The sequence below is a fragment of the Notamacropus eugenii genome, chromosome 6 (genome assembly GCF_028372415.1).
Source record: "Notamacropus eugenii isolate mMacEug1 chromosome 6, mMacEug1.pri_v2, whole genome shotgun sequence".
Classification (NCBI taxonomy): Eukaryota; Metazoa; Chordata; class Mammalia; order Diprotodontia; family Macropodidae; genus Notamacropus; species Notamacropus eugenii.
Genome location: NC_092877.1, coordinates 204,655,555 through 204,678,357, shown reverse-complemented (window position 1 = coordinate 204,678,357; position 22,803 = coordinate 204,655,555). Strand labels below are relative to the sequence as shown.

The following is a 22,803-nucleotide window of genomic DNA, read 5'->3' as shown; positions in this document are numbered from 1 at the left end:
TGCAAGTCTTCTCATCGGCAGAACTGCTCCCTGTGGTGCATTAATCCAAAGGAAAAACTCTAAGCTTGGTGTCCAGAGGGGGTACCCAGTTCTTGGACACAAGTTTGGAACTCTTCCATCAGCAAGAATAACATGTGTTTTCAGTGTGTCCACTTGGGTGAACTTGCCTCTTGGTGTGGGGAGTGAGTCGCATCCTGGCTTATGAGAGTTTCTGCCAAGATTTTCTTCACAGAATTAAAAATGAGTTTTGTAATTAATGTGTACCCCCAATAAAGGAAAGAATTCATCAATACAATGGTCCCAGAACTTCCCAAGGTAAGGTGGGGGTGACACCCTGAGAGGCAGAATTGCCATAGAAATACAGTAAAGCCCTATGTGAATCTGTGAGGTGACCTTTGCCCTGTTGCTGTCATTGTGTACAATGTTCCATTCAGGCTAAGCAAAGGTGGCCAACCCAATACAGAGACACAGGTCTTAGATTATCCAGTGATGTTCCTTTCACCCCTTCATCTCAAAGAGCTCCCCAGGAAATCTGAGTCCTCATGGTAGTGAAGATAGTATTTCTATCCTCACTTTGCAGAGCTGAGGAAATATTCCCAAGGTCTCAGCGGAACTAGAGCACATGTTGCTAGAAGTCCAGAAACCTGGATTGAATTTTGGTTAGTTTGCTGTTTCTTGTGTCTATCTTCCTGTCCTCACCACCCCATCTCAACCCCAGGTCCCCAAAGCAATTGAGCCAAGAGAAGGGGCCAGGAAAATAGGACTGATCTGAATCATGTGTCTCCTGTTAAAGTCTATAAAGGAAGCACTCAACTGGGGAAAGATAATCTAACAGTAATACATGATGTCATGGTCAACACCGATCTCAGGAGCAAATCAATTTCATAAATTCCTATGAATAAAAATTGAGATCAACACAATTTTGGTCCTGGCTTTCCAGGTCCACCAAGTCAATAATTCCATTTCTTTCTAGCTACCCAATGATATTTATTGTCTCCTTTATTTCTCTGACGTCAGCAGATCTCTCAGGACAAGGGCATCTGGCCACTGCCCTAATCATCGCCATGTCCACCATCTTCATCATGGCCATTGCCATTGTCCTTATCATCATGTTTTACATCATGAAGACAAAGCCTTCCGCCCAAGGTAGCATGCCCCACCCCCAACTCATGACATCTCCAGAAAAAGTTACACCTGTTTACTCAATGCAGCCCCTAAGTATGACCACTAAAGAACTTCTCATTCATGTTCCAGCCTGCTGCACCAGCCACTCAGTGAAAACTGTGGAGGCTCAAGTCAGCAAAGAAGACAAAAAAGAAGTTCAAGGTTTGAACAAACTGTTTTACACTTTTTAGCTTTCCCCTGGAGACCAGGAGGGATTACATTTCCCTTTTATCAGCCACCTCTGAACAGCCTTCCCTCCTAATTGCTTAAGCCCTTGTACCATTTAGAAAAGAGACTAGGGGAAGTGGTATCTGGAGCACCCAAATTTGACTTAATCCTCGGGGAGTAATTAGAAGAATAGGGGGATTTACCTGGCACACACAGACTGCCAAAGAGGCAGAGCCCCAGCATCACTTTCAACTCATCTCTCCATAAATCCTCTTATTCACCTGCAGAAAACGTCGTGATTTTTGCCGAGAAGGATGAGTTTGAGAAGCTGACAGCAACACCAGCAAAGACTGCCAAGAGGTAAGGTCAGATCGGGTGGCAGGGATGCTACAAGTGATATTAAGGAGCAGGGCTTAACAGCAGCTCCTGGCAGGGAACATGAGAGACATTGGAGGAAGCCAGCCACCTAGGGAGCTCCAGAGTTAACCACACCAATCAGTCTATAGGGTTCAGTGCTCTAGGCTTCTGCTGAGGGGCTCAGGGATGCAGAGCATACTAAGGATGACAAGGCTCTGCAGGTTACTGGGGCTGGGCACTTTTAAGGACACATTTAAGCGTGGGCCGTGAGAGTTGCTGGTAGAGTTTACATTGACTGGATTACTATGGATTAAGTCATCAAAGTCTGGCCTCACTTCTTTAGATTCTTACCTCCTTAGGCTACTAGCTGTTTGTTATCCGAGGCTGGTTTAGGGCAATGGAAACTAATTTCTGCTTGCTTGTTTTGGGGTAGCCAAATCACCCCAGGCCTACATAAAAGCTAAAGTTAATCTAAGGCATGAAGGAGGACATAGGACGCAGGATTAGGAAGGTCAGAAGTCCTTTTCCCTAATCAGTCTACATCTTCTAATCCCATGTAGGCAATTTCTATGTGGCCATGAGGAGGGTTTAGAAGAAAGACACCTTTGTTGTCTGTAATGGGGAAAGGTTGGCTCAACAGTCTGAGAATGAAGTAACTGGACACATTTTTATCTGACATAATAAAGCAATTCTCTGACCTTTGGGTAAAGAAATCTTAATAATACTGTATGATCTGAAGTGTTACGACATACCCCTCACTGACATATAACAAAGATTTATTAAGCATTTATTAAGTATGTAGAGCACTGTGCATGGTGTCAAGGGAGACACAAGATTTACCCATGGCCCCTGCCCTGAAAAAGCTTACAGTTCAATGAGGGATGAAACACCAACATGGGTAGCTATAATGAACAAGATGACAGGCCTTAGAGTTTATTAGAGAGTTAGAAAATAAGGTACTATCTGAGAGAAATAGGAAAGGAGAAGAGAGGGGAGATGAGGAGGAAAAGGAGGAGAGGAGAGGAGAGAGGAAGAGAGGAGAGGAGAGGAGGAGAGGAGAGGAGAGGAGAAGAGGAGAGGAGAGAAGAGAAGGAGAAATAAATAAATAAATAGTTCCTGCCATTAAGGAACACAAATGGGACATGAATGTGCTGGGAAAATCTTTAAAAGAATATGTTCTAGGAAAAGTAGAACCTTGAAAATGGGACTGTGAAAGCCATACCCACGCTGGTTCCATCTTTTGCTGCCTTCTCTGAAATCCTTAGGTAATGGATCCGAGTAAGGGCCACGGGACCCACTTGCCCATTCCCTTCTTTCACCTTCTGTCATGGGCAGGCAATGGATGAGCCTCTGAGCTTTTGAAATAAAATCAGAGAGTGGGCACATCATCCACTGCTTCTATTTCATTTTTAGCGCTGTGCCTCCAGGGCTGTTCTTGAGTGTGGGCTTTATTACTCTAACCCAGTTACCCACAAATATAATCCTTTTCTTAAGACTTCAGCCAAACCACAAAAGAGGAACAGAATCCTTATGAAAGAATATTGTTTTTATATATTTTGAATGATTTTAATGAGCTGTGGAGAAGCCTTTTCTGAACATTGACTCTTTAACTAGCTTAAAGCCCCAGGGCACGCGTGCTTAGGGGTTAGAAACGCTCCTCAGAGAGCTCCTTTGGAGTCCAGCAGGGAGGTTTGTGGGTCTGGAAGACAAATCTTTCCTCGTGGGAGATTTGATCTATCCCTCAGTTCCCTATGGAAAGGATTCCTTGGACTGGATACATAGAGGTGATGCTTATAAAAAAAAAATAGGCATATCTGACAAGCTTTTCTAATGATAGACTCAATCTTCCTTTCTGTAAACTCTACCTATTTTTTATTTATTTTAATTCTTCCACATGGGGTAAAACAGAACAAATTTAACTCCTCTTCTTGTAACAATTCTTCAAATATTTGAAGATAGTTACCCTGTCCACCCAAATTTTCTTTTCTTTTGATTAAGCCTGACAGGTTTCTTTAGCTGAAGTTTCCAGTTCTCTCACCATGTGAGATGCCTTCTCCTGGACTGGCTCCAGTGGTTAGTGTCCTTAACTAAAAAGTGGCATCCAGAATCCTGCTAAGTGGCTAAGATCATTTTTTTAAAGCATCCTCCCTTCTCCCATCCTCACCCCTCTTGCTCATTGAGCTCCAGGGGCTTTTTCCGTACCTCTAGTATTAAATACAAAGTCCTTCATTTGGCATCTACGGCTCTTTATAACCTGACCTCTTCTTACCATCTTACATCTCCCCCTCCACCCACTCTACCATCCAGCTTTTACTTGCATTTTGTAGAATATGACTCCTGGGTCCCCTTCTCCCTCCTCTGCACTTTGCCAAGGGAAAGAACTGGAGTACTCTGACCTTCACCTCTGCCCAGGGGCATGCTAGAGCCTTCTCTTCCCAGCTTGTGAGACCCAGTTGTTAAATTTATCCCTCAGAGGTCAGCAAATACTACAGATCAGAGCTTCATTTAATTTTTTGTCTACTATCTAGACTTAAGAAAGTGATGGACAACAAGTTTGTAATGCAGAATCATTTGTACCTACTTCTTTTTTTACTGGGGAGCTGATTGTTAAACATTTACCAGCATACCATTTCCTTTTCCTCTTAGCTTCCCTGGCTTCCTTGAAGACTCAGTTCAAAACCTACCTGCAGGAGAGCTTTCCTGGTCCACCTCACCTCCGATGTGCTTATGCCTTTCCCTCTATTATTACCCTGTCTTCTAATATACCTTGTATCTATCTAATTGTTTATGGGTTGCTTCCTCCATTAGGATATATGCTCCTGTAGGACAAGGACGGGGCCTTTTTTGCCTTTCTTATATCCTTAAGACAGTATCTGGAATAATAAATTCTTATTGACTGACATATAATATTCCAAATGTCGTCTGACTCAGAATACAGTGTGACTCTCACCTCTCTTAATTCAGCCAAAGATTGCATTGACTTTTGGGTCCCTTTCTTACCTTGTTGATTCTTATTGACCTTGTAAGTTCATTGAAACAACAACAAAACCTGTTTGTTATCACATTAACTGCTCTGTAGTAAGAGCTTTTGCATCCTTCTGTCACCTTCATGTATAGTTTATTATTTTTAACCCAAATGTAAGACCACCTTTATTCATATTAAAAGTCATTTTATTAGACCTGACCCATCATTCTTGCCTCTCAGGATTTCTGGCACAATGGAAAGATGATCAGATTTTAGTCAGATGTTCAAATCTGGACTATGCCATTTAGTATAATCATGACCTTGGAAAAGTCACATTAATGCTTTCTTCCTCCTTCTGATGCAGTAGTTAGAGCACTGGGCCTGGAGTTAGGAAGACCTGAGTTCTAATTCTGCTTCAGACACTGTATGACTCTGGGCAAGTCACTTAACCTCGGTTTGCCTCAGTTTCCTTATCTGTAAATGTGTTATATTTTGGTTTGGTTTTTCTCATGGTTTCTCCCATTCATTTTAATTCTTCTATGCAACATGACTAATGTGAAAATGTGTTTAATAAGAATGTAGGTGTAGAACCCATATAAGATTGCATGCTGGAAGGGAGAGAAGAAGGAGGGGGAGAAAATTTAAGAACTATGGAAGTGATTGTTGAAAACTGAAAACAAATAAGTTAATTTAATAACAAAAATAAAATAAAATGGGGATAATAATGACACCTACTACTTGGGATTGTTGAATGGATCAAATGAGATAATAATTGGTCCATTGTGCTTAGCACAATGCCTGGAAAATAATAAATGCCATAGAAATGTTTAGCTGTCATTATTCTATTTATCTGTTTACATGTTACCTCTAGAAAGTAAGCTCACTGAGGTCAAGGCTTACTTTTCTTGTTTCTGTCTTTGTATCCCCACCTCCTAGAAGGGTGCCTGGCACATAAGAGTCCTTAGTAAATGCCTATTGAATTAAATTAAATTGAGTATCAATCCTCACTTAAATGACGCACAAATTCCAACCAATTCACATCCATTGGTGAAAGGAACTCTCTTTAATGGACCCTCTCTTGGTCCATTTGCAGACATGTTTTAGTTTGCATTGGGTTACACTTTGAAAGATGACATTAACATTCCCTTGGTCTTTCCCCAGTGAAAATGATGCCTCTTCAGAGAATGAACAGCTCCTGAGTCGGAGTATGGACAGTGATGAAGAAGCCGCAGTTGACAAGCAAGGATCCCCAGAACTATGCTTGTTATCATTAGTCCATCTGACAAGGGATAAATCTTCCACAAACAACAAATCAACTGGGGTAAGTTTCTGACATGCACACATCATTCTTTTACCAATATCCACAATTTATGACTACGCTAAAATAATGCCATGCATCTACAATGGAGAGTCACCTGATTGATGGGAATTTATTCACAAGAAAGTTCCTTTCAGCAATGTCTTCTGGTACCACAGTATTCCTCCTTGAAGTCATGGATGTTGAGCACGCTGAAAACTAATTCCACTGTACTGCATTGTCTTCATGATAGAGCTATCAATGGACCCCTTTGCAGGAAATAAAGTTTTTTAAGTGGGAAGTGGACTAGACTTTTGTTGGAGGCTTTTCATGGCTCCCAAATTTACTACACACAAATATCTCATACTCAGCTCCACTTTGGAAGAACAAAGCTGGGACTGGTCAAGGGGATTGCTGGGAGGGGTCTTTAGCAGCCACTGTTTAGACCACTGTTTCCCCATCAATGTGAAATCATGTGTTTTTTTCTATTTCTGTTTTTGTTTAAAGATTCAGAGTAGAAGAAAGAAGATCCTTGATGTGTATGCCAACGTATGTGGGGTAGCAGAAGGTAAGCAATAGGCCTGGCATGGTAGCTGGCAAATAGTAGGCACTGAATAAATGCTTGCATTAAACTAAATTGAATATCAGTCCTCACTCACATGATATACACATCCGACTAATTAGAGATGTAAGTAAAGTAGGTAACTGTAGCCACAGTCAGTAAGATGAGAGCTCCAATCCTACATCTGACAAATTTCTTCAGCTTTCAGTGCTTCAGGAAATGCTCTAATGTTTTCAGTTGTTACTCTGCCTGGATAAAAGGAACTTTCTGCTCAAGAGCTCCCTGTGTTACAAGTCAAGTCAACCCCAACTAGGTGATCACTTCTAGGTACATCCTAGGTCCTTTTAACCTCATATCAGTAATGAGAGAGTTGGCTCAGGCCTTCCAGTGTTCTTTGGAAGCAAACTGAGCAAAATGCCCATACAAATGTATCAGATGTACTGGATTAGCTAACTCAACCAGCCTCGGGAGGTAAGGGACTGAATTTGGCCAAGCCAATCTATGGTATAGTAGAGAGGTCCTCTCCAACCAACCGTCCTCCCACCACCTCCTCAGCATGGACAAGCAAACACTTGGCCTCTCCTGACGAGATCTTTGTGGCGCATTCTTGAAACCATGAAACAAAACACTTCTCCTTCCAGCTAATATCCAAGTGGGCCCAGCAGCATTCTCTGTCACCACCAGGTAAAGGGTTACATGGTGCATTATGGAATGAACTAGGCTTGGAGTCAGAGGACATGGGTTGGAATCCCACACCTGCCATTTACTACCTGTGTGACAAAGGACAAATACTTCATATCTCTGGCAAAATGAGGGACTTGGGTTAGATGGCATCTGAGATCCCTTCCAACTCTAAATCTATGATCTCCCTTCATGATCAGAAGCAGGGAGGGAGTCAATTCAATAACCATTTATTAAGCATTAAATTATATATGGACAAGGTACATATACAATCCTTTCCTAAATGCAAAGGGGCTTTGTTTGGGATGCAGTGATCTCATAACTTCATTCAATTTGGCACCACCCATCACAAAAATATTTATTAATCAGTTTATCTAATACATGTCTAAGATGAGATGCAGTCTGGTATAAAAAGCTGGCCTCTGAACCAGGAAGACCTTGGTTCAGGTCTTACCTCATGCATACACTTGCTGGGTGGCCCTGAGCAACCATTTAATCTCTGTGTTCTAGGTCTAAGACTATAAGTTGCTGAGAAGATATCAGTCCTCATTGTTAAAGGGAGTTTCCTCATCTGGGAGTAACCCAGATTTCATGTCAATGAAATCACTGGTCCAGTCTCTATCCCTATAATCAACATGGTCCCTGATCTCCAGAAACTCGTAATGTAAAACGGCTGGCTAAAGGAGGCTTGAGTCTGCTGCCTGCCACTCACTTGACCAAATTTGACTTTATTCTCTAATGGGCAGTTGCAGTTTGGGAACTCACTGTAAGGAGGTAGCAAAATGAGGAAAGGTCAAGATTCTTATATGAGTAATAAACCACACTTCTCATCCCTTAGAAATCCTCCCAGAATAACTTACCCTCAAAATAATCAGTTTTTCTGTGACAGCCATGACTGCCCAAACTGTTCTTCTGGGTTCTGTCCTCACTGAAAGTGGCTAGCTCTGCCTCCTGTCTCCAGGTTTTTCCATTTCTATGGGGCAGCTAGGTGGTACAGTGGATAGAGCTGCAGACTTGAAGTCAGGAGGACCTGAGTTCAAATCTGGCCTCAGATATTTGACACTAGCTGTTTGACCCTGGTCAAGTCACTTAACCCCAATTCCCTCACCACCCCTGCGAAAAATGCAAAATAAGCTAATGAAGGCATTCTCAATATTTCTAAGTTAAATGATAGTCATCTAAGTGATACAGATCCCTTCATCCTCATGTGACAAATAGACAAATGGAGACAAAGACTTAGGAAAAGCTTAGCTTGAGTTCAACAAGATTGAACAGAGACTAGAAAAATATAGAGACCTGCCCCAGCCCTCACTAGACCTCCATTTCACAGTAAGCTCTCAGTTCCAATTTTTTTTTCCTTTCTTTGTACTCCCAGCACTTAGCACAGTTCCTGGCACATAGTAGTAGACACTTAATAAATGCTAATTGACTGAATGACTCCTAGAGACATATCCCCTTTGCAGAGAAATAAACAGAGTGGCGGGCAGCTCCTTCTTCAAAATTATGAATCAGTGCCAGGGCTCAGAATCCATCCTTTCCTGAATTTACTTCCAACTGGCCCCTTCTCCTCTTTCACCCATCCTCAAATACCATTTTACGGATGGCTGCTGACCCACGAAATAATGAAGGTTTATCTTCCTTTGGCCTGGACTGAACAGAAAGTCTGGTTAGGCCTGAATATTTGGGCAAAGGAAAAACCCAAGTGCAGGGGCTAGATAGGAAACTAAGCCTGTTGCAGAAGAGATTGTGTTGACCCCAAAACCCTAAAAATGAGTGGCTCCAGATCAGGCCACTGGAAGGTTGGCGCTTCTGTAGGCTGATCTGGAAAGTACTCAGTGAAACACCTGTGATCCAGACAGCTGCTCTTAGCTGCTTGGTCTATGGAGTCTTTACCTTATGCCAATCATAGCCCAGAGCTTGAGAATAGGCTTCGTTATAAGAGAAAATACATCACTTATGTAAGAAGGGATGGCCCCTGCCTCCAGGTTGACCTTTTCTGACTCGCTTAAAATTCTGTTGTCCAACGTGACCAATGTGTCATCAGACCTAATGGAATGCATGGTTGTTACTTACCTACAAAAGAGGGAGTGCCTGGATTCAGAGGTATCAGGAATGCTGCCAGTAGCCTTTCTAGGGAAGTTTCAATAGAAATCTACATGCCAAATTCTTTTTTAAACTTTTTGTAATCTTCTTTTGGGATATATTTTATTTTTATATCACCTGCACCATCTAGCTGCCCTTCCCTGATTCCATACCATACCATACCAAACCAAACATGGCAGCAGGGCAGGATGAGGCTTCCCTTCTCAGAAGGCATCTGATAGCTTTGGAGCTTACCTTTCCCATCTCCCAGACCCACATCTGGGAGAGTATCAGTCAATATTATTGTGCCATTATTATTATTCATCAATAATTATTGTGTCAAGAGTTACCTGAATTGAAGAGTAATGGGATAGACCTTTTTTTAAAAAAAAAATGGTTTTGTGTTCCTATTGTTTATCATGTATGATTTCTGACTTGAACTCTTGGCTCTTCCAGGTCTCAGCCCCACAGAATTACCATTTGACTGCCTAGAGAAGACAAGCAGGATGCTAAGCTCCACCTACAACACAGAGAAGGCCATTGTGAAAACATGGCGCCACCTTGCTGAAAGCTTTGGATTAAAGAGGGACGAGATAGGAGGGATGACAGATGGCATGCAGCTCTTTGACCGCATCAGCACAGCAGGCTACAGCATCCCAGAGCTGCTCACAAAACTCGTACAGATCGAGAGGCTGGATGCTGTCGAATCTCTGTGTGCTGACATTTTGGAGTGGGCTCAAGTCATGCCCACACCTCAGCCTCCTGTCACAACCTGATGAGCATCCTTGAGAACTGCCTCCCTTTTTCCTGGGATGTGGCTTCACTTCCTTCACCTAAGAACATTCCAGGGGTGATTGAGCTGGGAAATGTGGAACCAGCAATGGTGCCTATTCACAGGCTTCCTAAAAATAAGGCTTTTCTCACATGTCACTAGGTCATACAGGCTGTTCTGGGAGCAAGGGGAAATCAAAGACAAAGCTAGTGATCTACCAGCTGGGGAATCTGAAGCCAAACACCGTACCTCATGAGGATGAATGAACAAACACATTCATTCAACAACCATTATTATTTAGCACCTACCATGTTTTTTAAAGCACTGTTCTAGACACTATGGGAAGATATATACCATATGGTCTCTGCTCTCAACGAACTTACAGTCTAGTTGGGGGAGAGGAAATTCACATAATGGCAACACAAAGTGGTTCGGTTACTCATGCTGTTGGAGTTAAAAGGAGGAGGAGGAGAGTACGTCTGGCAGGGAATTGAGGAAGGCTTCACAGCAGGGGCATTCTTCATGAGAAATTTTGCCAAATGGTCATCATGAACACATACTTCTCTCCATTTCCTGGCTTTACTTCAGATTGGTCTATTAATATCCTATCTGGCTTGGCAGGGAAACAGTTTAATTACACATGAGTCTGTGCATATTTCTTATGCCTCTCTCCCATCAATAATTTAGCAGCACTCTCTGTGACTTACTCTGTAAAACAGTTACACAAAGCACCTCCCAGTAGATGGAAGTGATCACTAGTTTCATTGCTTTCCCATATCACAGATCTGTCCAGAGTATCTGAGAGTATAGTATTGCCGATTAATCACTTTGTATTTTCATAAGTAGCCCAATTTAGGGATGTCAGATTTAGGCAACAAAAGTGACCTAATCTATTCCCTTTGGTGGTAGATATGAAACCTGAGGGCCAGAGAGGTTAAGTAATCTACAAGGTTACACGGCTAGATAAGAGTCCAAGCAAGGTCTTAAACTTGAAGGTACCAGATACTTAGTCCAGGGCTCTTTCATTTATTTATTTTTTTTAAAAACTGGGTCTCCCCATCTTGCCCAGGCTGGAAATGCAGGTGTTACCCTCTAGCTTAGTCCCACTCCTGATCAGCAGGGGAGCTTTGACCCGCTCCACTTACAAACTGATCCAGTTCGCCCCTCAATAGGGAACTTAGTGGCCCCCTGTTTCCTGGGGCTCACCCAACTGATGGTGCACACTGTGTTAGCCCCACTGTCCTTTGGAACTCACATTAGGAGTGCTTCATCCACCAGTACTCCATCTCTGCAGAACCAATCAGAAAAGGGCAAAGATTGAAACTCACTGGAAGGCAGCTAGTCTAAGCACCGTATCAGAAACCTAGAAACCTAAGTCATAGCTTTAGCTATCCCTCCTCATATCTAGTTATGCAGTTACTTCACCTCTCTGGGCCTCAGTTTCCCCATGAATAACAGGGTTGTGCTCACTGATTTATTAGACTGCTTCTGGCTCTGGAATTTCAGAATTCTGTCATCAACAAAACTGAGGCTCATCCGAGTCCAATGAAGATGGAGTCTTAGGAAAACAACAGGGTTGAAAAAGCTGTACATGGAAACCATATGGATTTGAAATGCAAAATAGGAACCAAGGCCATAAAGACTTAGTTTTGAAGTTTTCCAAGGCAAGTGTCTGCCATAACATTTAGAGATAAAGTTAGCAAGTGACATGGCTCTTGGCAGGGTGGTTCTCCCAAACCTCTAACTGCAAAGAGAGCGGCAGCCAGCCCCAGTTATCACCCCAGTGGGTTAATTTACAATTCATTGCTGAGATGCTGTAATGACAGGTTTCACTAGAGCTATTCCTAAATTAAAACAAATTTCATAGCTTACAAAGTAATATTTTTTAAATTACAAGTTCCATGACTGAGCAATTGTTTTGGGGTGGGGGAGGTTGGGCAGGCGGGGAGGAAGGAAATCAGTTGTCTGCTTGAATCTCACAACTAATCTTCTACTATTGCAAAAGTAGAATGTACTGTGATAGGATCATAATTAGGTCCTGAATATTTAATATCACCATTTACAGTCTCTGTTTGCTGCTGTTTTCAGAACCTATTTTGTATATCCTGTGAGCAACATACTCTGAGGTAAAACTTAATTATCCTTTTAATTCCTCTTTGAAATCCTACCGTGCGCTAGCTTCACCTTCTTCCCCCTGCTTTGTGCTAATGATGATAAAAGCTTCGCCCTTAATTAGATGGCAAATGCCATATGTGATGAGCACTGTCTTCTCCAAGAGTAGGTTCTTGTTTGTTTCTTTTAAAAATTAGTTTCAATAGAGAAGAGAAGACAAAACCACTATTTCTGTCTTGGGCGTTTGGTGACATCCAGTGAGTATATTCTGAAGTCATAGATTTGGCCTAAATCTTGCCATCTTTCATCTTGTGGCCACAGACCATTGACTCACCTGAAGGTAGAAACACTTCAGATGGCATATACTGATGAAGTGTTGATGGAATGTTGATGGATGGCTTTCAGAATGAACTGGGCTACCATGATGAGTGTGCCATTGGCTACCCTTGTCAATTTCTGGGGAGACTGCCATAATTTTATTATTGCTAAAATGCACAGGAGAGGAAGCTGAGCATGGTGGATAAAAAGCGGATAAAGTAAGACCTAGGTTTAAGACCTGCCTCTGACATGTACTATCTGTGTAAACATGGACAAGTCCTTCAACTTCTCAGAAATCCCAGGCAACTCTTTAAAACTGTACATTATAGACAAGTGGCCAATCTGTGGTAAGGCAAGGAGTTGCCATACCAGGAGTTCCCAACACTGAGGAAATTGTAGGTTTGGACCAAAGGGGAAAATAAAAGAGAGAGAGAACCAAAGTAGGATATGCCTGTATCAGTGAAGTCTTAATTGCTAATAATTTTGTCTGACTGTATATATAACTTATTATATTGTACAATCTAAATACACAAATAAGCTGATAAAGAACATTAAATATGGTCTGTCATTATGGAAAATCCTTATCTTGCATGAAATATCGGGATGCAGTGTGGTACCATGAGAAAAGCTGTGGATGTGGACTCAGAAGACCTGTGCTTGAATATCAGCTCTGTTACTTGGGTGACCTGGGGTGATTCACTTAGCTTCTCTGGACTTCAGTTTCCTCATCTGTAAAAGAGATATAAAAGGAGGAGTGAATGATCTCTCAAATACCTTGCAGCCCAAAATCTATGATCTTCTGATTGTGGAGTTGTAAGCACCAAATATTATTTGCCCACAATTCACTATTTGGGGGTCATTTGTTCCAAAGAATGGGTTATTGAAATATCATTGCAGCAGCCATGTAGTGCATCTTTTGCCAAGTTGCCATGACTTACAGGGGTGGTTTGGAAATGGATTGTGAAACATAACAAGGCAATATAACTTTCAGGGCAGTACTCTGTCACCAGCAGGCTTTCCAGCTGGATTTATTTTATCACGTTTATAAAGTGCAAAACAAGTAGTGGGCCAGCTTCCCAATGGAAATTCTTGGGAGAATTCATGGGTGAATTTCCAGATGGTTATAGAGGAAGAAAGCTGAACCCAACCACTTGTGAAATACGCTAGTCAGAGGGTTCTCCGTGCCAAAGCCCTACAGATGAGCCCTACCCTGCCTGTCTCCTCTGGGACAGAGATAACCTTATCCCCAATCTAATCCTGTATGGGGATGTGAGTGAGGCCACTCTCTCAACCACAGCCTCCTATAGTTGGCTGAGTGATTCATGAGTTCTTCCATTTTTTTACATGTTGCTCATGCGTGCTAGTGAAACCACTTACTTTCCCTATAACAGGGACCTTGGGGGAAAAGGAGGGAGGGGAGGCAGCTAGGTGGCCCTGGAGTCAGGAGGACCCGAATTCAAATCTGACCTCAGACACTTATTAGCTATATGACCCTGGGCTCTGATTGCCTCCCCCATCCCACCCCTCAAAAAACCCAGTGACCTTGAGGACCCAAAAGTAAGCTACGGACTTTCTATACAATAGGCCTATGAATACAATAGGCCTATGAGGTGAGAGAATCCTTCCACCTCTCTACCCATCCATTTGGAGCCCCATTCCATCTCCCACTCCCCCGGCAGCAAAAGGCTGCCCCAGGGTTTCTTTCTATGTATATTAGATATTGCTTAATGATTGTTTTTGTTCTTTAATGATGAGGAAAAATTAAAAACTGAACAGAGATAGGAGAACTGGATCCAAAAGAAAAAAGGTATACACTGGCCATGGAGTCAGGAGGACCTGAATTTCAATCCAGCCTCAGACATTTACTACCTGTGTGACCCTGGGCAAATCACTTAACCCTGACTGCCTCTACCCATCCTGCCCCCCAAAAAATGTACAGAGAGATAGGCTTATCATCCAGAATAATGAAACAAGAACCCTAGCAAGCAAGTTGACAACTCTTTAGCTAACTGTAAGAGACATCTTGGTGTGGATATAGGGCTGATCTCAAATCCTGGAAGACCTGGATTCATGTTCTGCCTCTGACATATCCTAGCTATAAATGATCCTGAGAACGTCGTTAAACCATGTAAGTGACCAAGGCAGCTCTGTAAACCTGTATTACAGAGAAAATGCCAGCTTAGATTGGTAGACAGAGTTACCTCACACGAGATTTCTTTATACTAGTGAAATCATAATTCTAATCTCTATTCCTATTTAAAAAAAAAAAAGCTACTTTACAATTAAAGCTATCCCAAAATGGAGTGGGCCTTTTTTAGAGGTTTTTTTTAGTGTGTTTTTTTAAATAACAGCATTTTTTTCCAATTCTATCTGAAGACAATTTTTAACATTTATTTTTTTTTTTAATTATTTGAGTCTCAAATTGTCTCCCTCCCTCACCATTCCTTCTCTAAGGTAGTAAGCAATTTGATACAGGTTATGTATGGACAATCATGTAAAACATATCACTGTACTAAGGTGAGGTCTCACCTCAGACACTTGACCCACACTAGCTGTGTGACCTTGGGCAAGTCCCTTCACCCCAACTGCCTCATCCTGGGTCATCTCCAGTCATCCTGAGGAATATCAGGTCACTGGATTCAGATGGCTCTAGAGGAGAAGTGAGGCTGGTGACCTGCACAGCCCTCCCTCACTCAAAACAAAGTCAAGTGCAAGTCACGTCATTATTTCTCTGATGGCGTGGTCTTTGGCAACAAAGGATGAACACACACATTACTGTATTAGTCATGCTGTGAAAGAAGAAATATACCAAAAGAAAAAACAAACACACACAAAAGAGTGAAAATAGTATACTTCGATCTACAGTTCCTTCTGTGGATGTGGTTAGCATTTTCCATCGTGAGTCCTTTGATATTGTCTCAAATCACTGTATTGCTGAGAAGAGCTAAGCTGTTCATGGTTGATTATTGCACAATGTTGAACGTACAAGGTTCTCCTGGTTCTGCTTACTTCACTTTGCAGCAGTTCACATAAGTCAAAATTTCCAGGTTTTTCTGAAATCTGCCTGCACAAGAGTATTCCATCACAATCATGTAACACAACTTGTTCAGTCACTCCCCTAATTGACGAGCATCCCCTCAATTTCCAACTCTGCCACCACAAAAAGAGGTGAGTTATATAGATTTAGATGCAGATCCACACACATATGTATACATATATGTATGTATGTGTGTGTATATATATATATACATATTTGCACACATAGTGGTGTTGCTGCATCATAGCTTATGCACAGTTTGATTGCCCTTTGGGTATAGTTTCAAATTGTTCTCCAGAATAGTTGTTTCAGTTCACAACTCCACCAACAGTGCATTAATGTCCCAATTTTCCCAAATCCTTTCTAATTTTTATCATTTTCTTTTTCTGTCATGTTAGCCAATTGGATAGGTGTAAGATGGTGTGTTTGAGCTATTTTAATTTGCAATTCTCTAATCAATAGCGATTTGATCATTTGTTAATTGGGGAATGGCTTATAGTCTTATAAATTTGACTCAGTTCTCTATATATAGTTGAAAAAGGAGGCTTTTATTTGACACACTTACTGTTTCCCAGATTGTTTCCCAGAAAGAAAGAGCACTTATCAGTAGTTACTAAGTTCCAAGCACTAGGCTACACAATACTATCCTGATCTCAAGAAACTCACATTCTAATTAGGGAAGACAATGCCTAAAAGAAAGTTCATTTATGAATCAAATACAAAGGTCTAGAAGTGCTAAGGGTATAGTAGCAGGGCAGATGGCAAGGTCCAGGAGTCTTTAGGTTGTATTAGTAACAGTGCCAGGGGAACACAGAGACAATAGTAAGATCTGGTGGTTCTCCATCTCCCTCTAAGGAAAAATCACTAGCTCTCATCTCATCTAAGCCTTGTGAGTAGCCTATTACATCAAGCTGGATTGTGCTCTGGGAGTCTTAAGTTGAGAGAGGGGACAAAAGAAAGAAAAAGGGTGAGTGTTGATAGGTCTTCCTGATGTCCAATGGTCCCAGACAGTGTTCTATACTATAATGATAAAAATATATGAGGATGTTGCTGAAGATGAATAATGTCTACAATTTCTTCTATCATAAAGATTCTACAATTCTATAACCATCTACCAAGTTCTTTAAATAATTTATTGCACTGAAAAGGTAGTCAGAGAACTCTTTTCAAAGGCATGACTTAGGGATGGTTGGCTTCCTCAGGTAATAATAAGACAAGGGGGGAAAGGGAGAAGTTGAAAATATTTCCTTGAAAATAATTCCACAGTTTTTTTGTCTGTGTTTTCTTTCATAGCTTGACTTACATGGAAATACATTTTGCATGACTACACATGTGTAACCTATATTGTTTGCCTTCCCAATGAGATGGGGAGGAGAAAGAGGGAGGGAATTTTGAACTCAAATTTTGAAAGAAGGAATGTTGAAATTATTTTTGCATGTAATTGGGGGGAAATGAAATGTTACTTTGTTAAAAAGAAAAAGAAAATAATTCCATAGTATGGGGCATAATGTATAGTGAGTTGGACTTAGTGTCAGAGTAGGCTTGGGTCCAAGTCCCTTCTTTGATATATACTGGCTATTTGACCCTGGACACATCACTTAACGTTTCAGTGCCCTAGGCAACTCTTCAAGATTAAGCTACACCTCAAGTGAACACTGAAGATTTGCATTGATTAGGGAATTTTCCCATTGGGAGTTCTCTGTGCCACTAAAATCACAAATCTGGTAAAAAAAAAATCTTACAAGAATGTTTCAATCTTTCTTATGAGGCTATTTTTCTCTCTGCAGCATCTCAAAAAATCCTTGATGGTTCCAGATGAATGCTGCTTTTTTGTTGTTGTCTTTCTTTTTATTTTGTTTTAGAAAAACTGTACATTATTTATATTAGATAATTGTTGCTATATATTATTTCTGGAGTAGGGAAAATTAATCCTGTTATGTACCCAGGTTATTCATTGGGGAGGAAAGATATTCTTCATATAGAAAGTTATATTTATGAAGCTAGGTTATTGTTTTCTGTAACATCCATCTAATATAAGTGTTTTTAATTTTGTGTGTGATGGATCTCTTTTGGCTGTCAAATTAAACCTATGGACCCTTTCTTTAAATGTTTTAAGTGCATAAAAGGAAATACATAAGAGTACAAAGAAAACCAATCACATTGAAATGCAATGACCAAAAAACTTTTTTAAAAAAAATTCACTGGTGCCAAGTTAAGAACTCTCAATCTAATATGACATAGAACATGACCTATTATTTATTTTATGATCAAGACACGAGCACTAGTATCAGAATCTAAACCAAAAGATCACAACTTCTAACAGTCATTACAGGTAACATGTACAGGATGTTACACCCTGGTAACCACTGGAGGCTTTTGGTACTGGAGAGCTTGCTTGAATATCTGGAGTCTCAATCATATCCTAGAACGAAGTCATTGACATTATTCACTATAAAGCAGATTTCAGAATAAACTTGGTTTGCTTTTAAGAGCCCCCAAAACATAATTGTGTACCTAGCATAAGGACTTTATTAAATAATCTCATTTCTAAATGGTGCCATGGCACAGACCCTACAGGCAATATTTTTCACAAGATCTCATAATACAGCCAAATCTTGGCATGGTTGCTATGCTGCATGGGATATCATATGAATGGCAGACATACTACCCTTCATACCAGATAAAGCAAAACCAACAGTTCTGTGGAATTTCTCTTCTATGTCCATGGAACCATATCCTTTATCTTCCTTTTGGGGGGGGGTGTTATTTGGGTAGTGTCCAAGACCATTTAGGGCTCACTGACATGACTAAATAGGTGGCAATATACACACACTTGGATTCTTTTGATTAAAGTTCAGATGGATTCCTCAGGCAAGATTGTTATCTTTGAGGAGCACTATTTATTCCTTACTTCAATGAGACAGCCTCCAAGACAGTGGGGCTTAATAAATAACTGCAGAATTAGAACTTTGATATTTCAAGGAACCTGTGATCTCATTCATGTGGGTATTCCTTCTAGTGGGCATATTACAACCCACCCATGATTTCTCATCCTGTGCAATTCTTATCCATGACTTCCCTTATTTCTCCACAGGAGGAGCCTACCTAACATTCTATAAGCCTTCATCTAGACTGGGGATCTTAATGTCAAGTCCACAGACCCTCAGGGATCTGTGAATAGATTTCAAGAGATCTGTGAACTCCTACAGAAAAATAAATACATCCTTCTTTTCACTTACTTTTGGTTTTCTTTGTAATTCTATATATTTTATTTTAGGGATTTAAAGAATATTGCTCTGAGAAGGGGCTCATAAGTTTCCTCAAACTGCCAAAGAGGTACATGATACAAAAAGATTAAGAACCCCTCAGTTAAACATCTTGGCACTATGTGGTTACCAAGGGAGCACAATGATTATCCATCTGTCATGTTATCCTTGGTTCTAGCTGTTTTTCTAGTTACACATTTGTTTAATGTTATCTTTAACATCATTTCTGGTGTTAATATGCTACAGCCTACCTGCACTCACCATGTGTTTCTCCACGTCACTCACTATTGCGTCCAAAGGATCACCTACAGCATCCATACATCAGAGAAGGAGCTATGCCATTAATGACATCCATACAGCACTGCCAGGAGACTACTGGCATTAAAAAGATGGTCTTTGCTTCACAGAAAACCTTGAGGTTATTAAAAAACACTGGATATTTTTCCAAAGGTAATCCAGCCCATTCACTTTCTCCTGTTCAGTTCTAGGCCCTAGTTCACTATCTACATGCAGTGTCTATCCAAGATGTATGTATTGTGCAACTGACTTTACAAGGTATCCATTCAATTGCATATCACAGTCTGAATCATAGATTTTCTTGAAAGGCTAATTTGTTGGGGATTTTTAGTTTGCTTTCCTGCATGAATAGTTTTGAGTTGCTTGTTGTTTATCTTTGTTCTTGAAGATGGCCATGAATTCATGGAGGTGATGCCACAACTTGCAAGTGAGTTGGATTTTAGTGAGGAAGGGCTGTACAAAGTCACCAACCTCACTGTCTCCTCTGGAGCCATTTGGGTCCAGTGGCAAGATACAGATCAGGACAATTGGAGATGGTTCCACTGAGATCTCATTTAGGAAGCTCTGCAAAGTTCTGGTTTTGGATATAGTCAGCACAAAAACAAAATCTGAAGGACCTCACCGACTTCAGGGAATCCCTCTTACATTTAGACTCAGTGCTGCACATTTCTGTGACCCGTACCTGCCCTCATTTGGACTTCTCAATCATGTCCAAGAAACCTCACAATCCTAAAAGATCACATCAGCCTTGGTACTCACATCTAATCAGTAACTTGGGGATCCCTCTAGTTGGAGCAGAGAGGAGAGTTCCTCCAAGAACCTCCGTTTCAAGAGGGCACCCAACCATGAATTAGAGAATGACTGAATAAGTTGTGGTATATGAGTATAATGGAATACTATTGTATAATAAGAAATGATGAGCAGGCAGACTTCAGAAAAACCTGGAAAGACTTAAATGAATTGATACTGAGTGAGGGGAGCAGAACCAGGAGAGCATTGTACACATTTACAGTCACAGTGTGCGATGACTAATTTTGATAGATTTTCTTTTCTCAGCAATGCAAGCTTCTAAGACAACTCCAAAAGGCTCATGATAGCAAACACTATCCACATCCAGAGAAAGAACTACAGAGTCTGAATGCAGGTCAAAGTATACTATTTGCTCTCTCTTTGTTTTGTTTTGTTTCTTTTTCTCATGGTTCATCCCATTGGTTCTAAATCTTCTTTACAACATGACTAATGTGAAAATATATTTAATATGAATGTAAATGGAGAGCCTATATCAGATTGCATGCCATCTTGGAGGCAGAGAGGGAGGCAGAGAAAATTTAAAACTCACAGCTTGTGGAACTGAATGTTGAACGCTAAAAATTAATTAATTAATTTTAAAAAATAATAAAGAGGGCACCCAGGCCAGCCATCCCTTCATTGCCCAAAAAGTTACCCTCCTTGAGGACTGGAACTGTCTTTCTTTTTCATAATTCTATCCCCTATGTTTAGCACAGTGCCTGAATAATAATGGAGGAATTTCTGATTAGCATCAATGGATGGAGGAATTTTTCACACCAGGAGTTCCCTAGGTTGTGGGAAATCATAAGATCTCATGTTATAGATAAGAAAACAAGCCCAAGATTTCATTTTACAGATAAGAAAACAAGCCCAAAAAGTGATCTGTACATGTCATAAAGGTAGTGCCCTAACCAATATTTAAATGTAGGTCCCTTATTTTCAAATCCAGCATCCTTTTCATTGTACTATTCCATCTCCTCCCAGACCACTCACAGCTGTGATTTTTTTCCTCCAATATTTATCATCCTATCCCCTTTTAGGTATCTTAAGGATTTGTCCCTCAATTCTATCAAAATTGCGGTGCTTCCAGCATAGACATCCCTTATGCATACCTGATTGACCACAGCTGCTCTTTCCTCCTTTGTATTTTGTATTTCCTCATTTGTATTTTTTAATGCCATTTGCATCCTGGAAACTGTGATTCTAAAGTCCAAATATTGTGGCACCATTGTTATTTATGAAGAAAATAGTTTGGCATGAAATTCTTGACAGATTTTTTTTCATTTATTGTCCCTGTTGTCCTCCCACTTTCTGGGATATGGACTGATTATGTTTTATTCTTTATTTCTTACAAATAATTACTAGGAAAATGTCAGTCTTAGTGGTAACAATGCTATTTTTGCCACAGTTATTACAAAACAAGATTAAGTAATAATGTTTAATTGATGTTTTTTATAATCAATTCAATAGCCACAGTTTCTAAAGAACCACAGTTTTTATTTGGGACAAAAGACAAGAGTAATATAAGGTAATATTACAGTCAATATTTAAGAGGGTCCAAAAATTCTAAAACTTGAACCTTTTAGGAAAAAGAGTTGAACCCCTTTCCTAATTCCATGAGTAACATATAAACTGGATTGTCAAGGCTGTTTAATAGAAGTTAAATTTCCTTATTGTAGAGGTTCTTAACTTTGGGTCAACCAACTTGTATTTCAACTTACTTGGTTTTCTCTGGAATCTTGTGTATTTTGCTTTATGTATTTAAAAACAATATTCTGAGAAAGGATCCATAGACTTCACAAAGCACCAAGGGAATGACACTAGAAACAATGTTGATAGATTTCCATTTTGGTTTCTGAGTCATGATCTCAAAATAGTCAGTGTGCGTCTGAGTGTGGTCTATACTTAACAAGTACAGCCCCCCACTCATCAAGGAGGTCTGTATGTGCATGAGTCATTGAGGAAGGGCAATTGTCCATAAAAACGTCCTATAACCACTGTCTGGAACTTGTGTATGGGAACATATGGGACAGATTCTTCTTTAGAGATTGTGAGGTACTTAGTTAAATCCTGGGCAGCCTCAGCAACAGAATATGGATGTTATTTATTGCCAGACGCATCACCTCCAACAGCATCTTCCTATAAGCACAGAAAATCAAAAGCAAGCTCAAATGGTCCCAGATAGACAACGCTAAACAAAGCTTTCATTAGTCATTTCTTCCTCTTCCAATTCTGTCCATATTGTGTGGGCTCAGGAGCAATCCAACCCATGAACCCAGACATTCCCATATGTCACAATGACAACAAATGGAGAAGAGACCCAAGCCCCAACCACAAGCAAGGATGCCACAGCTGCACTGCTCTTCTCCACATTAACATCACCTGGCCTTACTCCACAAACTGCTCTGTCACCATCAATTACTGGCTAATTTCCTTGGGCTACCAGCCACCACACACCAGCCCCCTTGCTACTCATTGGTATATCCAAATAGGCCAGGAAGTGCAATCAGTCACTCTTCACTTCTACTGTGATGGACATATTGGAGGCAAGCCTGTTCCATGCTGCCTAAGGCATCACTTGTGGTCCCCTTCTTCCTCCCAAATCCATATTGTCCTAACCTCCTTAGAAAGGAGACCACAGAATAGACTTTATTCTAAACACAAGTTCAAGATCTTCATGATTCCAGTGCTGGGAAGATTCATGAATTCATTCTCTTATGATGTCATGGTGACCAGAGAGAATGAAAAAAAAGAAAGAAAAAGAGATTATGAGGAATGCACTGATTTAAAAAAAAATTATCTACATATGCTTCAAGTTGTTCACAGAACCATTGACTTAGAATTGAAAGGGACCCTAGAGGTCACTGAGTCCAACTCTCTCATTTTTCACGAGGAAACAGAATCTCCTAAAGGTTAAGTGATTTTCAAAGCCACAC

At 40.6% G+C, this 22,803-nt stretch overlaps 1 protein-coding gene across 6 annotated transcripts in view; it reads left to right on the top strand.

Annotated features, from left to right (window-relative positions):
- EDAR (ectodysplasin A receptor) overlaps window positions 1–13,034 on the top strand; it is a 120,919-nt gene extending 107,885 nt beyond the window's left edge. For 5 of the 6 annotated variants that reach the window (XM_072621831.1, XM_072621833.1, XM_072621832.1 and 2 more), the window contains 6 exons: window positions 1,018–1,146; window positions 1,255–1,326; window positions 1,620–1,692; window positions 5,816–5,975; window positions 6,459–6,519; window positions 9,733–13,034. In XM_072621831.1, coding sequence (XP_072477932.1) covers window positions 1,018–1,146; window positions 1,255–1,326; window positions 1,620–1,692; window positions 5,816–5,975; window positions 6,459–6,519; window positions 9,733–10,052 — 815 coding nt within the window. In that variant the 3' untranslated portion in view covers window positions 10,053–13,034. The remainder of the gene's footprint in view (window positions 1–1,017; window positions 1,147–1,254; window positions 1,327–1,619; window positions 1,693–5,815; window positions 5,976–6,458; window positions 6,520–9,732) is intronic. The other variant, XM_072621834.1, reaches the window with a different exon arrangement.
- Window positions 13,035–22,803: the final 9,769 nt, after the last annotated feature.